The sequence below is a fragment of the Ambystoma mexicanum genome, chromosome 13 (genome assembly GCF_040938575.1).
Source record: "Ambystoma mexicanum isolate Mex_15411 chromosome 13, UKY_AmexF1_1, whole genome shotgun sequence".
In the NCBI taxonomy this organism is placed as follows: domain Eukaryota; kingdom Metazoa; phylum Chordata; class Amphibia; order Caudata; family Ambystomatidae; genus Ambystoma; species Ambystoma mexicanum.
In genome coordinates, this window is record NC_090938.1 from 394,313,470 (window position 1) to 394,334,434 (window position 20,965).

At 49.1% G+C, this 20,965-nt stretch overlaps 1 protein-coding gene across 1 annotated transcript in view; it reads right to left on the reverse strand.

Annotated features, from left to right (window-relative positions):
* Positions 1–20,965, reverse strand: part of IPO4 (importin 4) — a 3,008,003-nt gene that overhangs the window by 1,551,858 nt on the left and 1,435,180 nt on the right. The window contains exon 16 of the mRNA XM_069633964.1: positions 14,963–15,076. Coding sequence (XP_069490065.1) covers positions 14,963–15,076 — 114 coding nt within the window. The remainder of the gene's footprint in view (positions 1–14,962; positions 15,077–20,965) is intronic.

Sequence of the window (20,965 nt, forward strand, 5' to 3'; positions counted from 1 at the left end):
ACGTCCATCAAAAAGGCATCACAAATAACGGCACCGCGGCCCGCTCGCAAGGAACTGTGCAACGGTCGGAAGCAGACCCTAGGCCTGCCGAACGAAGGAAGCCTGAAAGACCTAGAACCCTGACCACGGAATTCGCACTTCCGACGACGTCCCGCGCCGCAAAAGGAGCGGGACAGATACGGTCGAGTCGGCAGAGTTTCCGAAGAGCGGGACCGGGCTAGGCTAGGCCCTGGAACAGCGCTGGTAGGCCCGCCCATCCCATCTACCCTGTGAACAACGGCGGCATCACCACGCAGCGGCGGCTCGGACCCTCGCGCCCTAAATTTTTCACCTTGCACAAGAAGAAAACACCCCCAAAGCGCACTCCGGGTAACCCATACGCATTACTGAACCCGCACCCTGGGCATATCAGCAAACGCACGACGGACACCCCTTCCAACGCCTAACTTGCGGAGAACACCGACGTCGAAGTGCAGAGGGTAGGGCCCCCGATCCAGGGGCGTGTGCCTCCTCTGACCCCGACAGCGTCTCCCCATCGAACAGCATTGGTGATACTAAGGAACTTTGGGAGAATCAATGGACATTAGGGAGAAACTAGCCACATTCTCCTACGTCTCGACTTCTGCCGAAAACTGTGCCCATACCATGGCGAACCCAAATCTCTCGGAGAGTGAATCAGCAGCTACCAAAGGTGACATTGCCGCTTGGTGTGCGAAATAAAGAATATGGGTGCCAGCATTGGCTCCAAAATTGACAAGATTACCCAACGTCTAGATACCATGGAGGAGAGGCTTGAAGGGGTCGAGAACAATCAAGCGTCCATAGACACTCTTGAAGCGCAACTCGACCAACGGATGACCGAACTGGAGCAACGAGAGGAGAGCTTCAAACTCAAGCTTGATGACTTGGAAAACCGGGAGAGGCGGAATAATCTGAGGATTTTCGGAATCCCGGAACGAGAAGGGGAAACCGAGACCGATCTGAAGAATACCCTGCACGACATCAAACTCTTAGTTGCCGACGGTGCAGTTGATGAACCTAAGACGGAGAGGATACACAGCGCCGGAGGACCCCCAGGCGGACCGAGATCTGTCCTTGCTCGATTTCACCGCTTTCAGGATAAAACACGGATCCTCGAGAAAGCAAGAGGCAGCGACTCAATTACCCTCCAAGGATCCCGAATCTCGATATACCAGGACCTATCATCCATGACCCTGGCACTCCGACGCACGTGCGGGCTTATCACCAAACATCTGAAAGAAAAGAACATAAGATACAGGTGGGAGTACCCCTTTCTCTCTGTCCTTTGAATATAACGGAAACAAAATCAAGCTGAGCTCAGAAGGGGAGATCAAGGCGTACATCTCAGAACTCCTTGGATCAAGCGCAGGGGAGCATGATCGGGGAGACCCACGCCATGAAGAAAGAGGATGGCGTATACAGGGCCCCAGAAGGAAACATGTCAAGGGTTCAAGGAAATTTCAGAGAGGTAATACCCCCCCAGGGGGGAGAACTGATGAACTACAACACTGGTAAAACGACATACTTTAATACATATGTCCATGGCCTGAACTGTGTAAGGATATCTAGGGTCAAAAAAGATCCAGACCATGTACACAAAGATGGGGGGTGAATGGGGACTCAATCAAGATTATGATGTTATAATAGTCTTGGGGACCCGAGGCGACGGTCCCTAAAGGTGGTTCGATGCAGGACCAGCGTTTTCACCTGGGTCCGCACAGACGCCGTCAATGTGGGAAGGGTGGAGGGTGGGGGGGCTGGACAGACAAGAAATATACAGAGGATGAAGCATTACCGGCAACACAAAGGATCACTCAAGATGACGTGAGTCCCTATGACCAATATACTTACTTGACACGGGTCTCAAATCCACAACCGAAATACTGTTTGAACCAATTACCAATTGAAGAGCAGAAAGGTAGGGAGTCCCTAAGGATAGGAACACTTAACGTGAAAGGCCTCAACTCGCCGACCAAGAGATCACTAGTGGCAAGGGAATTCCGTATATCTCAAATAGACATTCTCCTTCTACAAGAGACAAAGTTTGCCAAGGGGGAGGAGAGAGGAATACTTGGAAAAAGAGGGGGAAAGGAATTCTGAGGCTCGGGCCCACTCAGGAAAGGCAGAGTCGGAATCCTGATCAAGAAAGGAATTAACTTCGAAGTGGATAAGACCTGGTCTGATGTAAGCGGGCGGGCTCTCCTGATATCTGGGACAATCGCAAAGGTCAAAGTAACAGTCGCAGTAATATACTCTCCCAATGCAGGACAACCCAAGTTCCTAGAAAAGACAATACCCAAAATAATGTTGGAAGCATCCGGCCAGGTTGTTCTTGGAGGAGACTTTAACCAGTGGGCAGACCCGACTAAAGACTGGGAACTGGTCAACCCCGAGATAAGAAGCCAAATGAGAAGTGAACACACTGGACTTTCAGACATAATGGAGATATATGATCTACAAGATGCGTGGAGAATTAAACATCCTGATGAAAGGGGTTACACATTTTACTCCAATCTGCACAAAACATACACCAGGATTGATTACCTGTACCTCACCAAGGACCTCCTTGACACCACAGCGCTATCAGAAATAATTCCGATAACATGGTCGGACCGTGACATGGTCCTGTCAGATATAAGATGGGCAGACTTACCTGTTTCAGGAGGGAAGTGGCGCTGTAATGAAAGCCTGCTGAAAGATGCAGTATTTAAAGGTGAAATGGCAACTGAAATCGAGGAATACTTCAAACTAAAATACAATGGAGAAGTCTCCAAGCAGATAATATGGGAGGCGGCAAAAGCCACCTGGAGAGGCATCCTGATACGAGAAGGATCTACCAAAAAAAGAGAGAAAGATCATTAAGCACAGACTTCGGTCCGAAATATGCCAACTGGAGAGCGTGAACAGAGAACACCTGGGCACAGACTGCGACATCAACATGGCACAACGTAAAAGGGAAGAACTAAAACTACTGGAGCACGAACAAATAGCACGCAAACTCCGATTCCTCAAACAGAAATTCTATGAGAAGGGGGACAAGGTTGACGCACTATTGGCAACCAGACTCAGAGAACAAAGGGCAGAACGGAAAGTCAAAGAGATAATTGAAGATAACCCTACGAACCCCCCAATCCCCCACACTATCCCAGAGAGTTTTGCCAACTTTTACGAGACGTTGTACACCTCCAAAGTGACTCCAGGGGAATCAGGTACAGAACACTATCTCTCCCAGATAGATATGCCCAAAATCTCGTACCCCGAAACTGAGCTCTTAGAATCCCCGATATCCGAACCTGAGGTCCAAGAGGCAATTAAAAGACCAACTATAGGTAAATCCCCCGGAGAGGACGGTTATACTGCTGGGCTTTATAAAACCTTCAGCAACCAACTGACACCATTCCTGACAGAGCTCTTTAACGAGATATTAGAAACAGGGACGGCCCCCGACTCCTTTACGAAGGCGCTAATAACAGTGATCCCAAAGGAGGGAAGGAAACCCAAACTTTGTGCTTCATCCCGCCCAATTTCATTGCTCAACTTGGATGCAAAAATTTACACCAGGGTACTAGCCGCTCTATTAGAAGTACTGATCTCTCACCTCATGAACAATGACCAAGTTGGATTTATACTGGGTAGGTAAGGGGCTGACACCATGCGTAAAACTCTTCATCTCGTCCATTCATCACCAGAACTACCAAGTGACCCAGCCCTACTGTCAATAGATGCAGAAAAGGCGTTTGATAGAGTGGAGTGGGAATTCTTGAGGGCAGTCCTTCGCAAGGTGGGGATAGGGCCGAGATTTAGGAAAGGGATACAAGCAGTATACACATCCCCAAAGGCATCTATCTCTCTTAATGGGGAATACTCCAGATGGTTTGGCATGGGACGTGGTACTAGACAACAACTCTCAGCTATACTTTTTGCACTCTCCCTAGAACCCCTGGCCCAAAAGATACGATCCGACTCCAGAATAGAAGGCATGGGAACAAAAGATTATAAGATAGCACTTTATGCTGATATACTTCTACACATTACCAACCCCTCTGTATCTGTCCCTCATGCTCTCCAACTATTAGAAGAATATGGTAAACTCTCCGGGTTTAAGGTGAACAAGACTAAATCAATATTGTTCCCTTTGCAAGGAACAAAAGAGGAAAACGAAACCAAGTTCTTGCCCTTAGGCCTCAAACTCGAACACTCTGCCTTTAAATACTTAGGCATCCAGATCACCCAAAACATAAAGGACCTATACGAAGCCAACCTCCCTCCCCTCCTCCAGAGCTTCTCGGCCGATCTGAACAGGTGGGACAAACTCACGATTTCGTGGTTAGGGCGGATTAACGCCATTAAAATGGTATGCCTCCCCCGATTCCTGTACCCTTTCCAGATGCTACCTATCGAGATACCAAATGCGTTTTTTGACGAAGCTAAAAAACTTATGCTCGGGTTCCTCTGGCAGGGAAAAAAGGCGAGGATTGCATTCAATACTCTGACGCTTTCCAAAGACAAAGGAGGGGTAGGTCTCCCCGACCTGCGAACATACTACAAAGCCTCACAAGGAACAAGTTACTTACCTGTAACTGTTGTTCTCCAGCATGGGTCTGGCATGGATTCACATGCTCATGAATATTCCCCGTCGTCAGGCAGGGAATCCTCGGTAAAGAAAAAAATCTGTATCAGTTTCGTTTCTGATCTGTCTTTCATAATAGTAACCAATCACTGATCTCTGCGTCATACTGACCACAGCCAATGACTGCCCTCTCCCTAAGCCCCGCCTCTGGCAGCCATCTTCAGATTTGGTAGCACGTGAAGTGGCAGTATAACCAAGTGAAGAGCCGCAGAGGGGTAGGCGGGAGGGTTCGCATGTGAATCCATGCCAGACCCATGCTGGAGAACAACAGTTACAGGTAAGTAACTTGTTCCTTCTCCAGCATGGGGTCTGGCATGGATTCACATGCTCATGAATATAAGAATACATAGCAGTACACACATGCACAACCACGGGGGGTGGCAAAAGGCTCAACATTAAGCAATACAAAAAACTCAACATTAAGCATTTCTTACCTCCTCACCAGGTTTACCTTAAGCGAACAGGTTGCGCAGCACTGCTTGGCCGACCCTGGACTCCTCCCTGGAATCCCGATCGACGCAGTAGAATCTCGTGAAGGTGTGCGTCGACCTCCACGTAGCAGCCCTGCAGATGTCCAGCAGGGGCACACCAGATAAGAACGCCGTAGTAGCAGCGATCGCTCTGGTCGAATGGGCTCTCGGACGGCCTGGCAGCGGTCGGTTAGCCAACCGGTGGCAGTGCATGATGCAGACGGAGAGCCATCTGGAAATAGAAGACTTCGAGAGAGCCTTCCCTTGATTCACAGGTCCAAAGTTCACGAATAGCTGTGATGTCCTCCGAAAACTCTTTGTGCGGTCCACGTAGAACTTCAGCGCTCTAGCCACATCCAGCGAGTGCAAAGTCCTCTCGGCCGGCGACGAAGGAGACGGGAAGAAAACAGGTAACAGGGGCTCGTTAAGATGGAAGTCCGACGGCACCTTGGGCATGAAGGAGGGGTGTGTCCTAAGCACCACCCTCGAGGCATGGAAAGTCAAGTATGGTGCTTTGCAGGATAGGGCCTGGATCTCTCCCACTCGTCGTGCGGAGGTAATGGCCACCAGGAATGCAGTCTTCCACGACACAAACTTCATCGGTGCGGAGTGCATCGGCTCGAATGGGGGCCCCATGAGCCTGGTCAACACCACGTTAAGTTCCCACGCCGGGGCCGGGGCCTTCACCGGCGGGAACGACCGTAACAGTCCTTTCATAAACTCTTTTACCAGTCGATGGGACCACAGGGACGTCCGTCCTGCGGTTCTGGTATATCTGGAGATCGCCGCCAGATGAATCTTAATGGAGGCATGGGCTAGCCCAGCCTTTGCCAGCGATAGCAGGTCCGGCAGCACTTGAGGGGCCGTAATCCGTAGGGGGTTGATCTTCTGTGCTCGGCACCAGATAGAGAACCTCTTCCACTTATGACCGTAGCATTTGAGAGTCAAGGACGCCCTGGCCTTTGCAAGAACCTCTCTGCAATCGGCCGGTATATCGTAGCCTCCAAACTCTAGCGCTGCAGGAGCCAAGCCTGCAGGTCCAGCGACGCCGGGTCGTGGTGGAAGATGGCGCCTCCTTCTCTGGAGAGAAGGTCCGCGTCCGCCGACAGCTTGATGGGAGGGGACGTTGACAAGTCCAGAAGGTCTAGGAACCAGATCTGCCTCGGCCACGCCGGTGCGACGAGGATCATCCTGCACCGGGACCTCTTGAGCTGGTTAATGAGTCGAAGCAGGAACGCATACAGGTATAGGCCGTCCCAGGGGAACGAGAACGCATCGCCCATGCTTCTCAGCTGGGGAAACCTGCTGGCGAACCTCTTGCACTTCGAGTTCGTCGCTGTTGCGAACAGGTCGATTTGAGGTTTGCCCCATGGTCGGAAGAGTTGATCCACCTGATCCTGGCGCAGTTCCCACTCGTGACACGCGCGCAGTTCCCTGCTGAGCGAGTCAGCGATGGTGTTTCTTTCTCCTGCCAGGTGGAAGGGAACCAGGAACAGCCCCTGGGCGACCGCCCAGTGCCACAGATCCTGTGCCTCCTTGGATAGGGCTGTGGATCTGGTGCCTCCATGCTTCCGTATGTAAAACATTGTCGTGGTGTTGTCCGTGAAGATCCGCACCCCCTTGCCCTTGAGCGATGGGAGGAACGATTTGAGAGCCCAGAACACGGCTCGGAGTTCCAGGACTTTGATGTGCAGGAGCCTCTCCTCCGGGAGCCAGAGGCCTCTTGCGTGGAGATCTCCGGTGTGGGCGCCCCAGCCTTCCAGGGAGGCTTCCGTCGTCACCGTCTCCTGGTACGCCGGCGTCTGAAAGTCCTTGCCCGCCGTGAGGTGCGCTCAAACGCCCCACCACAGAATCGCCCGCCGGAACACCTCGTTGAGGGGGACCCTGTCTTCGAAGGTGCCCGTCGCCTGCATCCAACGGGCGTCGCGGAATTCTTGAAGAGGGCGCATCCGTAGTCTGCAGAGGCGCACCTGGTAGATGCAAGAGGACATCATCCCCAGGAGGGACTTGATGGACCTCACCCTGGCCACGTCCGTGGCTAGCAGACGCTGCAGTTTGCCTAGAATGGTCTTCGTCCTTTCTTCCGACGGTGCCGCCAGGCGCCTCACTGTATCGAGCTTTGCTCCCAGAAACAGGGCCACCTGCGACGGCAACAGGTGGGACTTTGGGTAATTTATGGCGAATCCCAGGTCTGTGAGTAGCTGGACGGTCCTCGCAGTGTGTTCGACGGCGAGTTCCCTCGTCCTTGAGCGGATGAGCCAGTCTTCCAGGTAGGGGTAGACGTGAATCCCCTGCAGGCGCAGCCGCGCCGCCACAGGTGGTAGGCACTTGGTAAAGACCCTGGGGGCCGACTTCAATCCGAACGGCAGTGCTCCGAATTGGTAGTGGCGTCCCTGGACGACAAACCTGAGGAACCTGTCCTAGCACGTGGTGGAGGGCGACCATCCTGAACTTTTATGACCTGATGTATTTGTTCAAACGACGAAGGTCCAGGATGGGGCGCCAGCCGCCCGTCTTCTTCCTGACGAGGAAGTACCTTGAGTACACCCCGGAGCCCCGGAGCCTCTTGGCGATGCGCTCGACAAGCTCGATGGCGCATTTTCTGAGCATCGCCCATACTTCCAACAGCAGTTGCGGGACGTGATTTTCCTTCCTGGCCACAGGTAGAACATGAGGGCACTTCTTCAGGAATTCGAGTGTCCTCTTGCCAGGGCATCCAGCACCCAACGGTCGGTGGAGATGGACTTCCACACACCGACGAACTTCGTCAGCCGGCCTCCCACCGGGGTGCTTCGGTGGGGGCCCGAGGCCACGGCCGGTTCAGTCCTGCTTGGAGGTGGTGGCTTTGCCGCCCTGGCCACCTTGCCGACGGCGGCGAGGCGCTCCCTGCTTGCTGCGACCCCTGTAGGCTTCCTGAGACGAGGAGCGTGCCGCCTGGCGGTAGGACGACGAGCCACCGCTGGACCCCTTGGAGGCACCCTGCCTGCCTCCGGAGCTCCGAAAGGGCCGTCGTTGCTGAAGGGCTCCTAGGGCGCGGGCCATCTCCGTGTCCGTCTTTATGGCTTGGAGGGATTCGTCCACCGCCTTACCGAACAAGTTGCTGTCGTCGAACGGCATGTCCAACACCCTGGTCTGGACGTCCTGACGGAAGTCGGTCGCCCGGAGCCAACCCCGTTGTCGTACGCAAACACCGTTGCCCAGCTGGCGGAACCCGGTATCGGCAATATCGGTTGCCACCGTTATGGCGTGGTCCGACGCCACCTTGCATTCTTGAAGTATTTCCAGGGCCTCGGACCTCTTGTCGTCCGGTAGGAAGTCCAATATGGGGGCCAGCTTAAACCAGAGCTCTCTGTCGTAACGGGCCACGATCGCCAGGGCGTTGGCCGCTTTGATCGTCGTCGCCGCCGACGAAATGACCCGCCGCCCCATGGCGTCCAACTTCTTTCCCTCGCCGTCCGGCGGGGAATTCGACGTCGAGGCTCCCGACCCCGCCGCTTTCTTCTTCGCCGCCGCCGAGACGACCGAGTCTGGCGTTGGCTGGGCCCTGAGGCACAGGGGAGCGGTTTCAGGGACCCGGTACTTCTTCTCGTACCGGTCCCGTTTGGCTGGTGCCGTGGAGGGGTTCTTGAGAACCGACAGGCCCTCCTCCCAGATGTCATGGATTAGAGGCACCGCGATGACAGTCTTCCTCTTGGCGCCCGGCGCTGATAGAGGAAACCTTCCTTTTTCTGCTCCTCCGGGCAGAGCTGGAACAATTCGGACGCCCTGGCGATCATGGCGTGGAATGAGCCAATCTCGTCGGGCGGCGAGGCCCGTGCGACGGGAGACGGGAGACCCGTTCCATCGTCGTCGCCCTCAGAACCAGTCGTCGAGCCCATCGCACCGTCATCTCCCGACTCGTGGGAGGATGAGGAGGGAACTGTAGGCCTTACGGGGGCAAGTGGAGGAGAGGGTTGGGTCCTCCGTCGTTTGTTCTGAGGACTTCCCGACGGGCCAGGTTGCGGGTCCTCCGGCCTGGGCCGTGGTAATCTCACCCTTATCTCAGAGCATAAGGACTGGATCGCAGACAAAATGGCCGCAGAGCTATCCTGAGGCCTAGGTTCCGGCTGCGCCGGAAGGGAAGGCTGCTCTTCCTCGCCATCGTCGTCTTCCTCGGTTATCTCCCGAGGATCTTCCTTACGGGATCGAACCTTCTCGAAATGGACTTCGAGATTCCTCACGGCCTCGGTCAGTTCCTCCTCCGAGGCTGACTCCGAGCTCGAGGAGGCTACCGTGCCCCCCCTCGCTTCTTCCATCATGGTGGCCATGACGATGGGCTGAAAAGAGGATTCCCTCCTTGGCGGCAGGGAAACTCTAGTCCCGGAGGCAGCCTCCGCTGGCGGGGTCTCTGCCGGCTTGGCCAGAGTCTGTAACGCTCACCTGATTCCCGTAGAGGCGCCGGTCTTGACTGGGCGTATACCGTATCTTCAAAGGTGATGTGTAACACACGGCTGGCTCTTTGGGCTGGACCTCTGTGCACTGTATGTCTGACTCGAAGGGTAAGATGTCTGCAGATAGAAAATATGGGACTAAGGAACTGGGTTATTGAATGTCTCTCTCTTCTTCCCTTTCTCTTCTCCTGTAGAACCCCAAAGGTTAACGCTCTCACCTTAGGTAAGTGAACGCCGTGCTCTCCATCTGCCTCGGGGCAGGATGCTGTAACCAGTTTCTTCACTGGATAAGGGGAGCAGGCCTCTTGACTTCAGAGGACTGCTGTCCGTCGTTTACTGCACGAACGGTAAGTTTCGAGTAATCCTAATGTCTTTAAAGTCTTTAGTAGTGATGTCTCTTGTTTTGCAGGGTTCCGGCGATGGCGGATGACGGGCTGAAGTGAGTTGAAGATGGAGCCCGTGTGATGAATAGAAGCGCCTGGAAGCACGTAAGTAAGCGCTTGTTGCCTGCTTCACGATGCGCTCTAACTGTCTTTTTATTTTGCAGGTACAAGTTCGGAGCGGCTGCAGGGTGCCGGAATACCCACTGGGTTAGATGTGGAAAGGAGTAATGGCACGTGAGTATTAAAGTTCCCCAATGTCTTTAAACGCACCTTGTTTTGTCTTTCAGATGCGGGATGCAGCGCCGAAGGCCTCCGGAGCGTGCGAAGAGTTGGTAAGCTTTTGTCTTTCAGATGCCGGAATGCAGTGTGAAGACCTCCGGAGCGCACGAAGAGTAGGTAAGCCTTTGTCTTTCAGATGCCTGAATGCAGCGCGAGGCGTTGGTGACAGCCGATGGACCAGGTAAGTGAAGAGCTGTCACTGAAGACCGTAATGCTAACCTGTTCTTTCTTGTCTTTATAGGTGTTGCTGAAGACTGGATTCAGGATGGTAAGCCTTTTTCCTTAGGCCCAGGATCAGATGCAGAAGACACGATGAGCGTTCTGCTGCAGAGGATGCAGAATAACGCAAAGCAAGATTCATCCATCGGGTGTGGTTTAAATAGCCTCCTGTAGTGCTTAGGTGTCTCCTTCCACAGCCACGCCTAGGTAAGAAAAGAGTTCCTGCTTTCCAGAAGAGTTCCAGTGTTCTGAATCTAGGGAGTGGCTCCTGCCCCACCCAACAGGAAAAGTAGTTCCAAACAGAAGAGGATCAGAGGCTCAACTGGCAGGCAAGTAAGCAGCATGGTCTGCTGCAGGTAAGTCCACCCAAGCATTATGAGCCCGGCGCTTCCAGCGCTGGGACTGGGCATATTTATGAGCCTGGTGCCACTGGCGCCAGGACTGGGTCCAAAAGGTCCCAATTGGGACTGGTTGGCACTCGGAACCTGGGTTATGGATCTGCTTCCAAGGGAGTTGGGAAAACCCTGACCTTTTGGAAGCAGAGATCATGACAGAGTCGATGTGATGGCCTCGATAGAGGCCTTTGCCTGCTGGGTAGGGGCCTTCACCACCTTAGGTGCGTCCCGGGCCTTCTCCTTAGGGGGAGGGGCGACGCCTCGCTCCCCTTCTTCCGAGATCGGATGGGGCTTCTCCCGAAACTTACCCAGGGTCTCGGACTTCCTCTTCCCCGAACCGGAGCGCTGGCTCGTGGTTGACGATGCCGGGGAAGGCGCGCCCTGCCTGGCGAACGAAGAGCCCGACCTTTCGGCGCTCCCGGAGCCAGCTGACTCGCAGCGCTTGGCCTGGTGTTGGGCCCCCGTCGCCGGGGCGCCCGCACAGGACTTAGAAGCCTGCTCGGACCCTTTCTTCTTCTTCTCACCCATTGAGCCCTTCTCCAACCAGCTGGCGAAACGGGATCGACGGTCCCTCATGGTCCGCTCCGACAAGTTCTTGCAGAACTAGCAGTCCTTCTCTACATGAGTCTTGTCCCCATGAAGACAGTAGAGGCATTGCGAATGTTCGTCCTCCTTAAACACATTCTGCAGCCCGCATCCAGGGCAGCTGCGAAACAGCTTGGGTCCGGGTGACGAACTCGCGTCCTGGGCCATCTCGAAGTAGGCCGCGAATTTTCTGGAATCCTCCAAGAAGTTGATTCGACGAAATCTTCACCCTTGAGGGGCGTAGGAAAATCCCGCAACGGGTAGCCGTTAACGGGAGTAGAAACGGTGGATCTTGAGGCTCGATTAACTGAAAAAATGTGAAAATTCACCTGAAAAAGCACGAAACACGCAGTAAAAGCTCGAGAGCTAAGCATGAGGACTCCCAACACTTGAACATGCGGTAAAAATCTGAAGATGGATGCCAGAGGCGGGGCTTAGGGAGAGGGCAGTCATTGGCTGTGGTCAGTATGACGCGGAGATCAGTGATTGGTTACTACTACGAAAGACAGATCAGAAACGAAACTGATACTGATTTTTCTTTACCGAGGATTCCCAGCCTGACGACGGGGAATATTCATGAGCATGTGAATCCATGCCAGACCCCATGCTGGAGAACTACGCATCCTTATCCCACACTTACGTGAACACAACCAACTACAATGGGTCCACATGGACAACCATTACTTCTCGCCGGCCATTGTATCAGAATGGCTATGGACCCCTCACAAAAGGATACAACGGAAAATTAAGGGCCACCCGATACGGAGTACCATCTGGCAACCAAGCAAAGCAATGAACAAGATCACCACCTGGCCATCCCCACTTAGCCACTTATGGTCCCCTGGTATAAACGATCACATACCTGAGGTAGGGAGATAATCCTGGTACGAGGCGGGACTCGAAAGGGTAGGGAAACTCCAGCAGAAGGACAAATTCATTACTCTCCCAGACCTAACTGATGCCCTAGGGATAGGCCCATTGTCCACCTTCCAATACATCAAGATAAAAGGAGTCCTCACAAAATCCACATGGAAAGAAAAACTGCAGAGAGAACTCACACCATTCGAACAACTCTTGTATTCCAAGTCTGAAATGAAGGGTTTGATATCGGCTATGTAAAAGGAACTTATCGAAGCAGGCACCGGGTCCACGGAACATCTTAGAAGCAGATGGGGGAGAGCCTTAGGAGAGGAGATAGACCCAGAACAATGGGAAATGATATGCAAAAACGCATCCAAGACGTCCTTATCCAGCCAATATAAATCACACGCCATCAAACTCCTACATAGAAAGCAATACGACCCACTCACATTGTCCAAGATGTTTCAGACTCTGAGCCCGAAATGTTGGCGAGAATGTGGAGAGACTTCCGACTATTGGCACATGTGATGGAGCTGCCCACGCATTAGAGTATTCTGGGAGGAAGTCCTGGCATGGATTAAGGACATAGATGGCATACAAAGAGAGGTTGACCCACGTTTGGTTCTCTTCGGAATGGAAAAAATCGAGGACGAATGGACTAGACTTCAGGGTCTTGCCCCACACCTATTATTAGCAGCCCGTGCGCTGCTAGTAACAAAATGGAAATCCAAAAAGGTTCCAAGTAAAAACGAATGGATCAATTTATCAACCAACATTTATCCAATGGAATTGATCACGGCGGCCCTGAATAACAAGGCACCGCAATGCGAGACCTTATGGTTGGAGTTTCAAAAAATACACCTCTCCGAGACGACGGACTCCCAACCCGAAGACACTACAGGATCTTAAATGAGCCAAGAATCCCAAAACATTTAATACAAGCCAGCTAAGACCCAAGAATCAAGGAAACCTCATAATAGTGAACCGAACATTACCCGCTATGAACATGTCAACAGAGAAAAGATGCCGCAACGATATCTGCCCAACCACGGGGAGGGAGGGGGGAGGGCATGGAGAATGTTATTCTGATTGTTACTACTAGAGATCCGAAACGAACACAAGGACGATCAACTGTATAATGAGACTCTAGTTTTGTTCTTTTGATGTAACCACATGCTAACAGAGTTGTAACAAGTGAAACGCTCAAATCTTTTGTTTTTCTTTTTAGTTTGTTTCTATTTTTAGTTTGTTTCAAAATCAATAAAACCAAATTAAAAAAAAAAAAGCTGCAACGACCACAGCTGGCACCACAAACATCAACAATAAAGAAAACATGTACTGTGCAGCTTCACATGTCAGGTTCCTTGTATCATATCCCACTTTCAGTTTTTCAGTCTTAAACATCCCTGTAATTCCACCCAAAACTCACAAGTTACTCAAAACTATGGTATAGAGCCTATACCTGATATGTGCAAGTACTTCTATCATATGCAAAGTGTAGACTAAACAAACCCAGTTATGCCAACAATGCCAGTTAAAATGTCACTGGCATGGTGTACACACCAATTTTAAGATGCAAACTCTCACATGCCATTGTTGGCCTCATATTCCACACAGCCTCAAATGCCCTTAGGAATGCCATTCAATGATGATTAAAGTCTCATTTGTGCAGTATAGAAATTGCATGTAAGGTGCAATTACACTTCAAGGTTCTACCATAATAGACCAGCCCATCTTAAAATGTGCTATTAATGACAACCAATGCCAGTTGTTTCACATGCATGGTATAGTCACAACTTGGAGGGTGCAGCCTCAAACGTGCAGATGCTGACTTCATATTCCAAGAGAATACTCAAATGTCAAAGCTAAGTCATATAATAACAGTTATTTCTCATATAAATGGTAAAGCCCCCACATGGACAGGTGACGCCTGCCTCTCCAGTTGGTACCATCAAATTCCAAGTGCAGCCTCAAATCCCACAGAAATGCTGTCCAACATCCCTCCCCATGCACTTTCAGGAATCCACAGACATTCTTCCAGGCTTTTCCTAATCGGCAGTGTTCTGCTTATCAAGTAAGGGTTGAAAAAGTACCATCTGCCCCATATACCTCCACTAGGCCCTCAGCCATTAGGAAGGTGCTAAGAGGCTAGAGGGGTGCACAGATGGGTCACTGATCAAATTAAAGGGCTCAAAAGAGCGATATTTACTTTTGGCTAATGATCCTTCCCCTACAATCCCTGTACCACGAGTCACACGAGCAGTGCCAGGGATACCAAGGTAGTTGCCAGAGGTAGCGAATGGTACCTATAGCAACCTGCAAGAGAAGCCCAAGTATTAGACACAAGGAGTTGGAGGACAGGGGCGGACGGGGGCTAGGTGGGAGTGACACAATCACCCTACACTGCCATGTGCCGAAAAGAACATACGGTTGGGGCTGGGAGAATGGGCAAGACATGACCCCACAAGGGGTATTTTTGCAGATGCGCACACCTACCAACTTTTCTACTTTTCAATGTTAAATGTCATGCTCTGATCATGTCCCTTTGCCAAGATTAACAGTCCACAGGTATGGAGGAAAGGGGGCAGGGTGAAAGACTATGGACAAATACCATGCTTTTGCGAGTGTCACCACAATAACCAGACTGCATCAAGCCACATTTCCCTCTCACTCATACCACACAACGTACCCAAGGACTGGATTTGGATAGGCCGCAATTCTTCTTGGGTGTTCAACAGGTAACCCTTTAGATGCTCAATGAGAGCAGGAAAGTATGGCATGAGCAGGTCCTCTGCAGCATTGGCTGTGAAAAAAGGGGATATTACTGCGTTAGAAAAGGGTCCAAATGTATTGTGACAAGCACATGTTTTCAGGCAAACCATAGGATAACGAAAGCACTATATAAGAAAGCTTATGACCAGTGCAGTGTTTATCAAGCGCATAAGATTGTTCAGCAACTGCAGTAAACATTCTGTGCGCGAAGAACAAATTACTTACCCCAGGAAATGTTCATTCTACTGGATGTTCCTCACACAAATTCATCATCTTAGATATATATTTTCCTGCTTTGCAACTCTCAGAAAACCTTTTCCCAGCAGTGTGCGTCGTATACACTGGGGTCAATGGCTTTTGAGTGGTCATAGTGTCCGGACGCGACATAGACGTGGGTAAAAAAAGCACGCTCAACAAGCTGTGGCCTGTGGTAATTTTGTCCCATGGCACAGCTGCGTTAGGGATTAGAGAAAAGGATAGCTGTGCAAGTGTTAAAGAAGATTCATTGTATAATCGTATTTGGGAGCTCCTTAATCGTGGAGTAGGCTGGGAGGGCGATGAGGAATCCATGGGAGCAACATCCAGTAGAAAAAGCATTACCAGGGGTAATTAATTTGTTCTTCTAAAGGACTGTGTCCTCACATAGATTTCTCAATTTCGAAAGAACACATTGAAGTAATGCCATTAAGGAGAAGCAAACTCCAGGGTGATTATGACACCATTTGCTGGAGGACAGCCCTCTCGCAACGCGACTCATTTGCAGAAGATGTGTCCCGGCAGTAGTGTTTTGCAAACACGTGTATAGAGGTTCACGTCGCAGCCTGACAGAGATCCTTTACAGGTACCCCTTTTTGGAGAGCAGAGGTAGCTGGCACTTCTCTAGTGGAATCTGCCCTGAAGCCTTCACATATGTCCTTAGACTCTCTCTTTCTCAGGTATAGCATTCAGAAACACAAAGCGCTATCCATCTAGAGATGGTTTGCTTTGTTATCCAAGTGACTGTTTTCGGGCGGGGATATTCCATGAATAGCTTATCTTCCAGCCTGAATTGCCTTGTCCTGTTAATGAATAAACTCAATGTAGTCATTCTTCCTCCTTGGCAGGATGACAAGCAGGATAGAAGTCTGGCAAACAAATTGCCTGCAGTAGGTGGAACTCCGACACAACATACGGAAATAACGAAGGACGCACTCCAAAGGTCACCTTGTCACTGGAAAAGATTGTAAAAGGTGGCTTACAGGACAGGGCCTGCAATTCTCTCACTCTCTGGGCCGAGGAAATGGCGACCCAAAAAACTTCTTCCAGGATAGTAGCCTCATATAATGGCTCAAATGGGGAAATATTAAGTTTAAGTCCCATGCTTGTACCACGAAGGGTGTCGGAGGAAGGTGTTTAGTCAGGCCTTTCAAAAACTGCAACATCAAGCGCACTGTGAAGTACGATCCTTGTTCTGGTGTGCGCTTAAAAATGGGTAGCGCTGATAAATAGCCCTTGATGGTGGCAAACTGAAGGTGCTGTCTTGGCAAATTAAGGAAGGACAAAACCTTTGAGGGGTCACATTAAAAGGGATCCACAACCTGTGCTCTGCACCAGCTGCAGAATTTTTTGCAATGGCAGTGGTATAGAGCTTTAGTTGTTGGAATTCTAGCCTGAAAGCATCACCTCCCATCACGTCTTCCAGAAGGTCCCAATACCTGTACTTTAGCCTTTCAGATGGCAGGCATGCAGGCTGAGCGGGTGTAAGCTGGGGTGAAGTATCAGCCCCCACTTTCGAGGGGCCACAGGGGAAGATTATGTGGAGGACATATGGCCAAATCCAAGAGATCCAGGTACCAGGTTCTCCTGGCCCAGTCTGGGGCAATCAGGATCATGGTTGCGTCGTACCTTTTCAAACTCCTAATCGCTTGAGGGATGACGGGAATCGGGAACGTATACAAGAGCTAGAAGTTACAGTCCACCACCAAGGCTTCCCACAATGCTCCTCTTGGGGGAAATTCCCTGGAGCAGAAGAGTTCACCTTACTAGTTCACACAGGACACGAAAAGATACACTTGAAGGGTTCATGGGAGACCAAGCACTGCCTGCTCAGGGCGTCCGCTGTCGTATTCTCCTCCACAGCTAGGTGAATTGGCAACAGTGAGATCTTGTTCTGTAACACCCAAAACTAGGGCTGCATTGCCTCTCTGCACAGGGGCAGTGTCACATCCAGGTTCCACCAACAGTCCATTTGCAACAGATGGAGAAGGATTAGACCGATCCTTCGGATTCCTACCAAGATAGTGCACAGGGTTCCATGAAACAGTCCAGTTTTCACTTACACTCTGGTCTCCTTCCTGCTCCCACCCCCATTTGATTTCACCAGTGCATATATGCAACGGCAGACAGGATGACTGGGCATCGCTACTCTAAAAAGTTAATACGCTTCGAGAGTAAACACAATTCATTTCTTAACCCCTCACTCGAGTCTGATCTTCTATCCGATTTACTCTGACAACTACTTCGTTGTTTAGTGACAACGGGAAGACGCCATCCTCTACTTTCCACAGCGCAATCAATACCAACCTCTTGAGAGACTGCCATTCACCCGGGTACAGAGTTGCTCCCCACTACAACATTTCCTAGAGCCGTACATACCACGTACCTTTCACACGCTCTCCATATTTGCCCTCCAGCATAACAACCCTAACTCCATCTCCTCTGGACAATTCTGGAACTGTGTCTGTACCTTCCAGCCCTCAGAGAATATTCCTGGTACGTTCATTTCATTTCCCTTTGCCTAAAACCATAATAATCGCTAGAACATACGCTTAACACTCCTTCTCAGTCTCCTTCAGCAGAGCAACAACTGATCCTTCTACATGATTTGGCGTGACCATGCTTCCAAACAGTGAAAACGTTCGAGAACTACTCGGCGACCTGCACGCCAGGGTTTTTCCCCCCCAGAGGGTTTCCCTGGAATCTTTGTTTTCCCACTGCTTGCTCCCTTCTAGGGACTACGGAACAAAGGGTTCTTGGGAGACCAACAAAGTGTCCAGACCTCATGGACACTCCTGTCCCATGCACACCTATATTTACTGAAACATATTTTCAGTCAACATTTTAGAACATTGTAATAATGTTCCACACAGGTTTTTTATGCACCAAAATAGTGTTCAGAATCTTTAGTGTCTGTCATCAACAATTTACTAAGAATATTCAGCTGACTATCTCAGTCAGTTTGAACAACAGTATAAATTCAACAGAGTAACAGTAAAGTAACAAAACCGTTTTCTACAGAATCGTTTTCAACATATAACTTTTTAGAAAAAACACTTTCAAAATAAGTTTGACAAATAGTAGAGCTCGATGCGTTTCCAGAATAAGTTCTCTTCCTCAGGAGCAAGATATGACTTATTCAGTTTTCATATTGCAAACACATTTCTATGAAATACATTTCAAACATTCGGATGTTAGTCTGGCCCTCGTTTATCTGGTTAATAAGACCCACTAGACTCTATCAGGGAAAAATGTGTGTTAATACTACACCTAGAGTCGCTTATCTTAGAGATCGGTGATGATATTCTGTAGTGTTTATGTCAAATTCTGGGGGATTGTTAGATTCAGATTGCCTGTAGATAATATATTAATAATATGTTAGTGACGTGAAGTATCCATAATGATTGAGTTATGTGTCTTTAAGTGGACTTGTTACCTTATGGAGTTTGTGTGTCCTCAGACTCAAAGTGGTGTCACTTATCCAGGGAGCCATCTGCACTAACTAGATGACCTGACGTCTTCGGTCGTGTTACACAAGTACGACCTCCTATAAATGGATGCTCAATATTAGGATCTCATAGTGCTTAAATCATAATAAATGCATCTCCGTTTAGTATACATAGTCAGTACTCATCAGCATGATGTGGTGAAAGTATTACTAGTTTCTGTACATGTGGACTGGGAGTCACGCTCTATGTGGAGAGACGCGAGTCCCTGTGAAGAGACGAACGTGCAATGATTTGTGGGATTACCAACATTCCCTGTCATTTGAGCTAATAGTAAAAATATACTAGATTGTAGGTCTCATCAGATACATGTTCTTTATAGTGCTCCACTGTATTGTTAGCTGTTGCTAAGCAACTGCTTTCTTGTCTACTCAACGTGGAAACGTGTTACGTTTGTACGTTCCGGTAGCTTGGACTACTTGCTGGACTACTGGGATTTGAAGTTTTCGCAATGATATTAACTTGCATGGGCATTGAATTGATCATAAGGATCTGCATAGGATTCCTTAATGACTTCTAAATATGCCACTCTAGTGGTCATGTTCATGCAATTATTGTTATTGGATTGTCTGATCTGTAAAAAAGAACATCTGTTGCTGCATTAGCTAATTACATCCACCTCTACAACACTTCAAAATCAGATTTTACAATTATTCTAAGTGATTTCTACTACACATTGTGGTCATTATAATTACAAATGTTAGTCAGTAACATCTATAACTACAGTGTTTCCAAATGACTATCCACTTGGCCTCATTCTTATTGAGAACATTTTATGAATACTATTGTTCAAAAGGTTTGTACATTTTTACAAAGTCCAATCTCTTTCCAGTTTGATGATCTATTGGATGCATGCTCTTTAGACCACACCAATATAAATAGCAAGGCATCTTCTTACGAACCTGGTATCACTTTAGAATACAGTGCCAAGTAACTCACATTATATAATAGACACAAGTCTACAACTCAAAAGCCCATATCAGTGTCTCATCATTTCAATCGTGAATAACTGTTTGCTATTAATTCACAATGTCAGCAATTCAGTCCATTACAATTGGCCATCTCTAAACATCTTCAATAATTATACACTGAACAAATTCTCAATAATACTAGCAGTTGGTATAATATTCCTTTAGAGGAAGGATGCTAGGGAAAATTCTTCGTTCATTCCATGTGGTTCTAGTGAGTCCAATTTATGGACCCAGAACATTTCTCTTAGTGTCATGATGTCCTGCATGTTACCACCTCTTGGTGGTCTGTATATCGTTTCTAGAATCACAAATTTTAGTTGGGATATAGAAAGATGTTTTGCCTCAAAGTGTCTACACACAGATGATTTCTCATTCTTGGTGCGTATATTTGACTTGTGTTCTGAGAGTCTTTCTTTCATTTTTCTGGAAGTTTGACCTACATAGTCTTGACCACATGGACATATTGGTCCATAAATTACAAATTTGCTGTCACATGTTACAAAATCGTGAAGTTCAATCTTTTGACCTGTATATGGATGCCTTATATTATTGCCCTTTTGTACATTGTTGCAATGGCAAAAATGGAGACGGGGGAATGTGCCTTTCTTTGGTTTGTTTATAAAGAGCTGCATATTTTTATCAACTCTCTCTGCTTTAACTAAGGAATCTCTCAAGTTTCTTCCTCGTGTATACACCATTAGTGGTGGTTTAGGGAATAATTTACTGAGTTGGTGATCCAATCAGGTGATTTTCCAATTTGTACACAAAATTCTTGTTATTTGCATGTATTGTTGTGAATATATCGTCCAATAAATCAATGGTGGTCTTCCTTCAATCTCATTGAAGGAATCAATAAGTTTGATCTATTCTTAGATTGACTCTTTGTGACAGCTTCAGTTAAGACGGTCAGGAAAACCTCATGAAATTTTTGAATTTGGTCTTGTGCCGCTTCCTTTGAGATATCTTCATCTGAGACGATTCTTCTGATTATGAAAAGTTGACTCAGGTTATTCTTGAGATGTGGATAGGGGCTGGTGTAGGGTAAACTATTATTTACATCAGTGGGTTTCCAGAAGATTGTCATATGAAGTTTGTCGTCACGTGGTATAATCTTCACATAAAGGAAGTGTACTGTTGGAGTATCCACTTCCAAGGTGAATTGGATTCCGAGTGTTCAGATAATTCAGG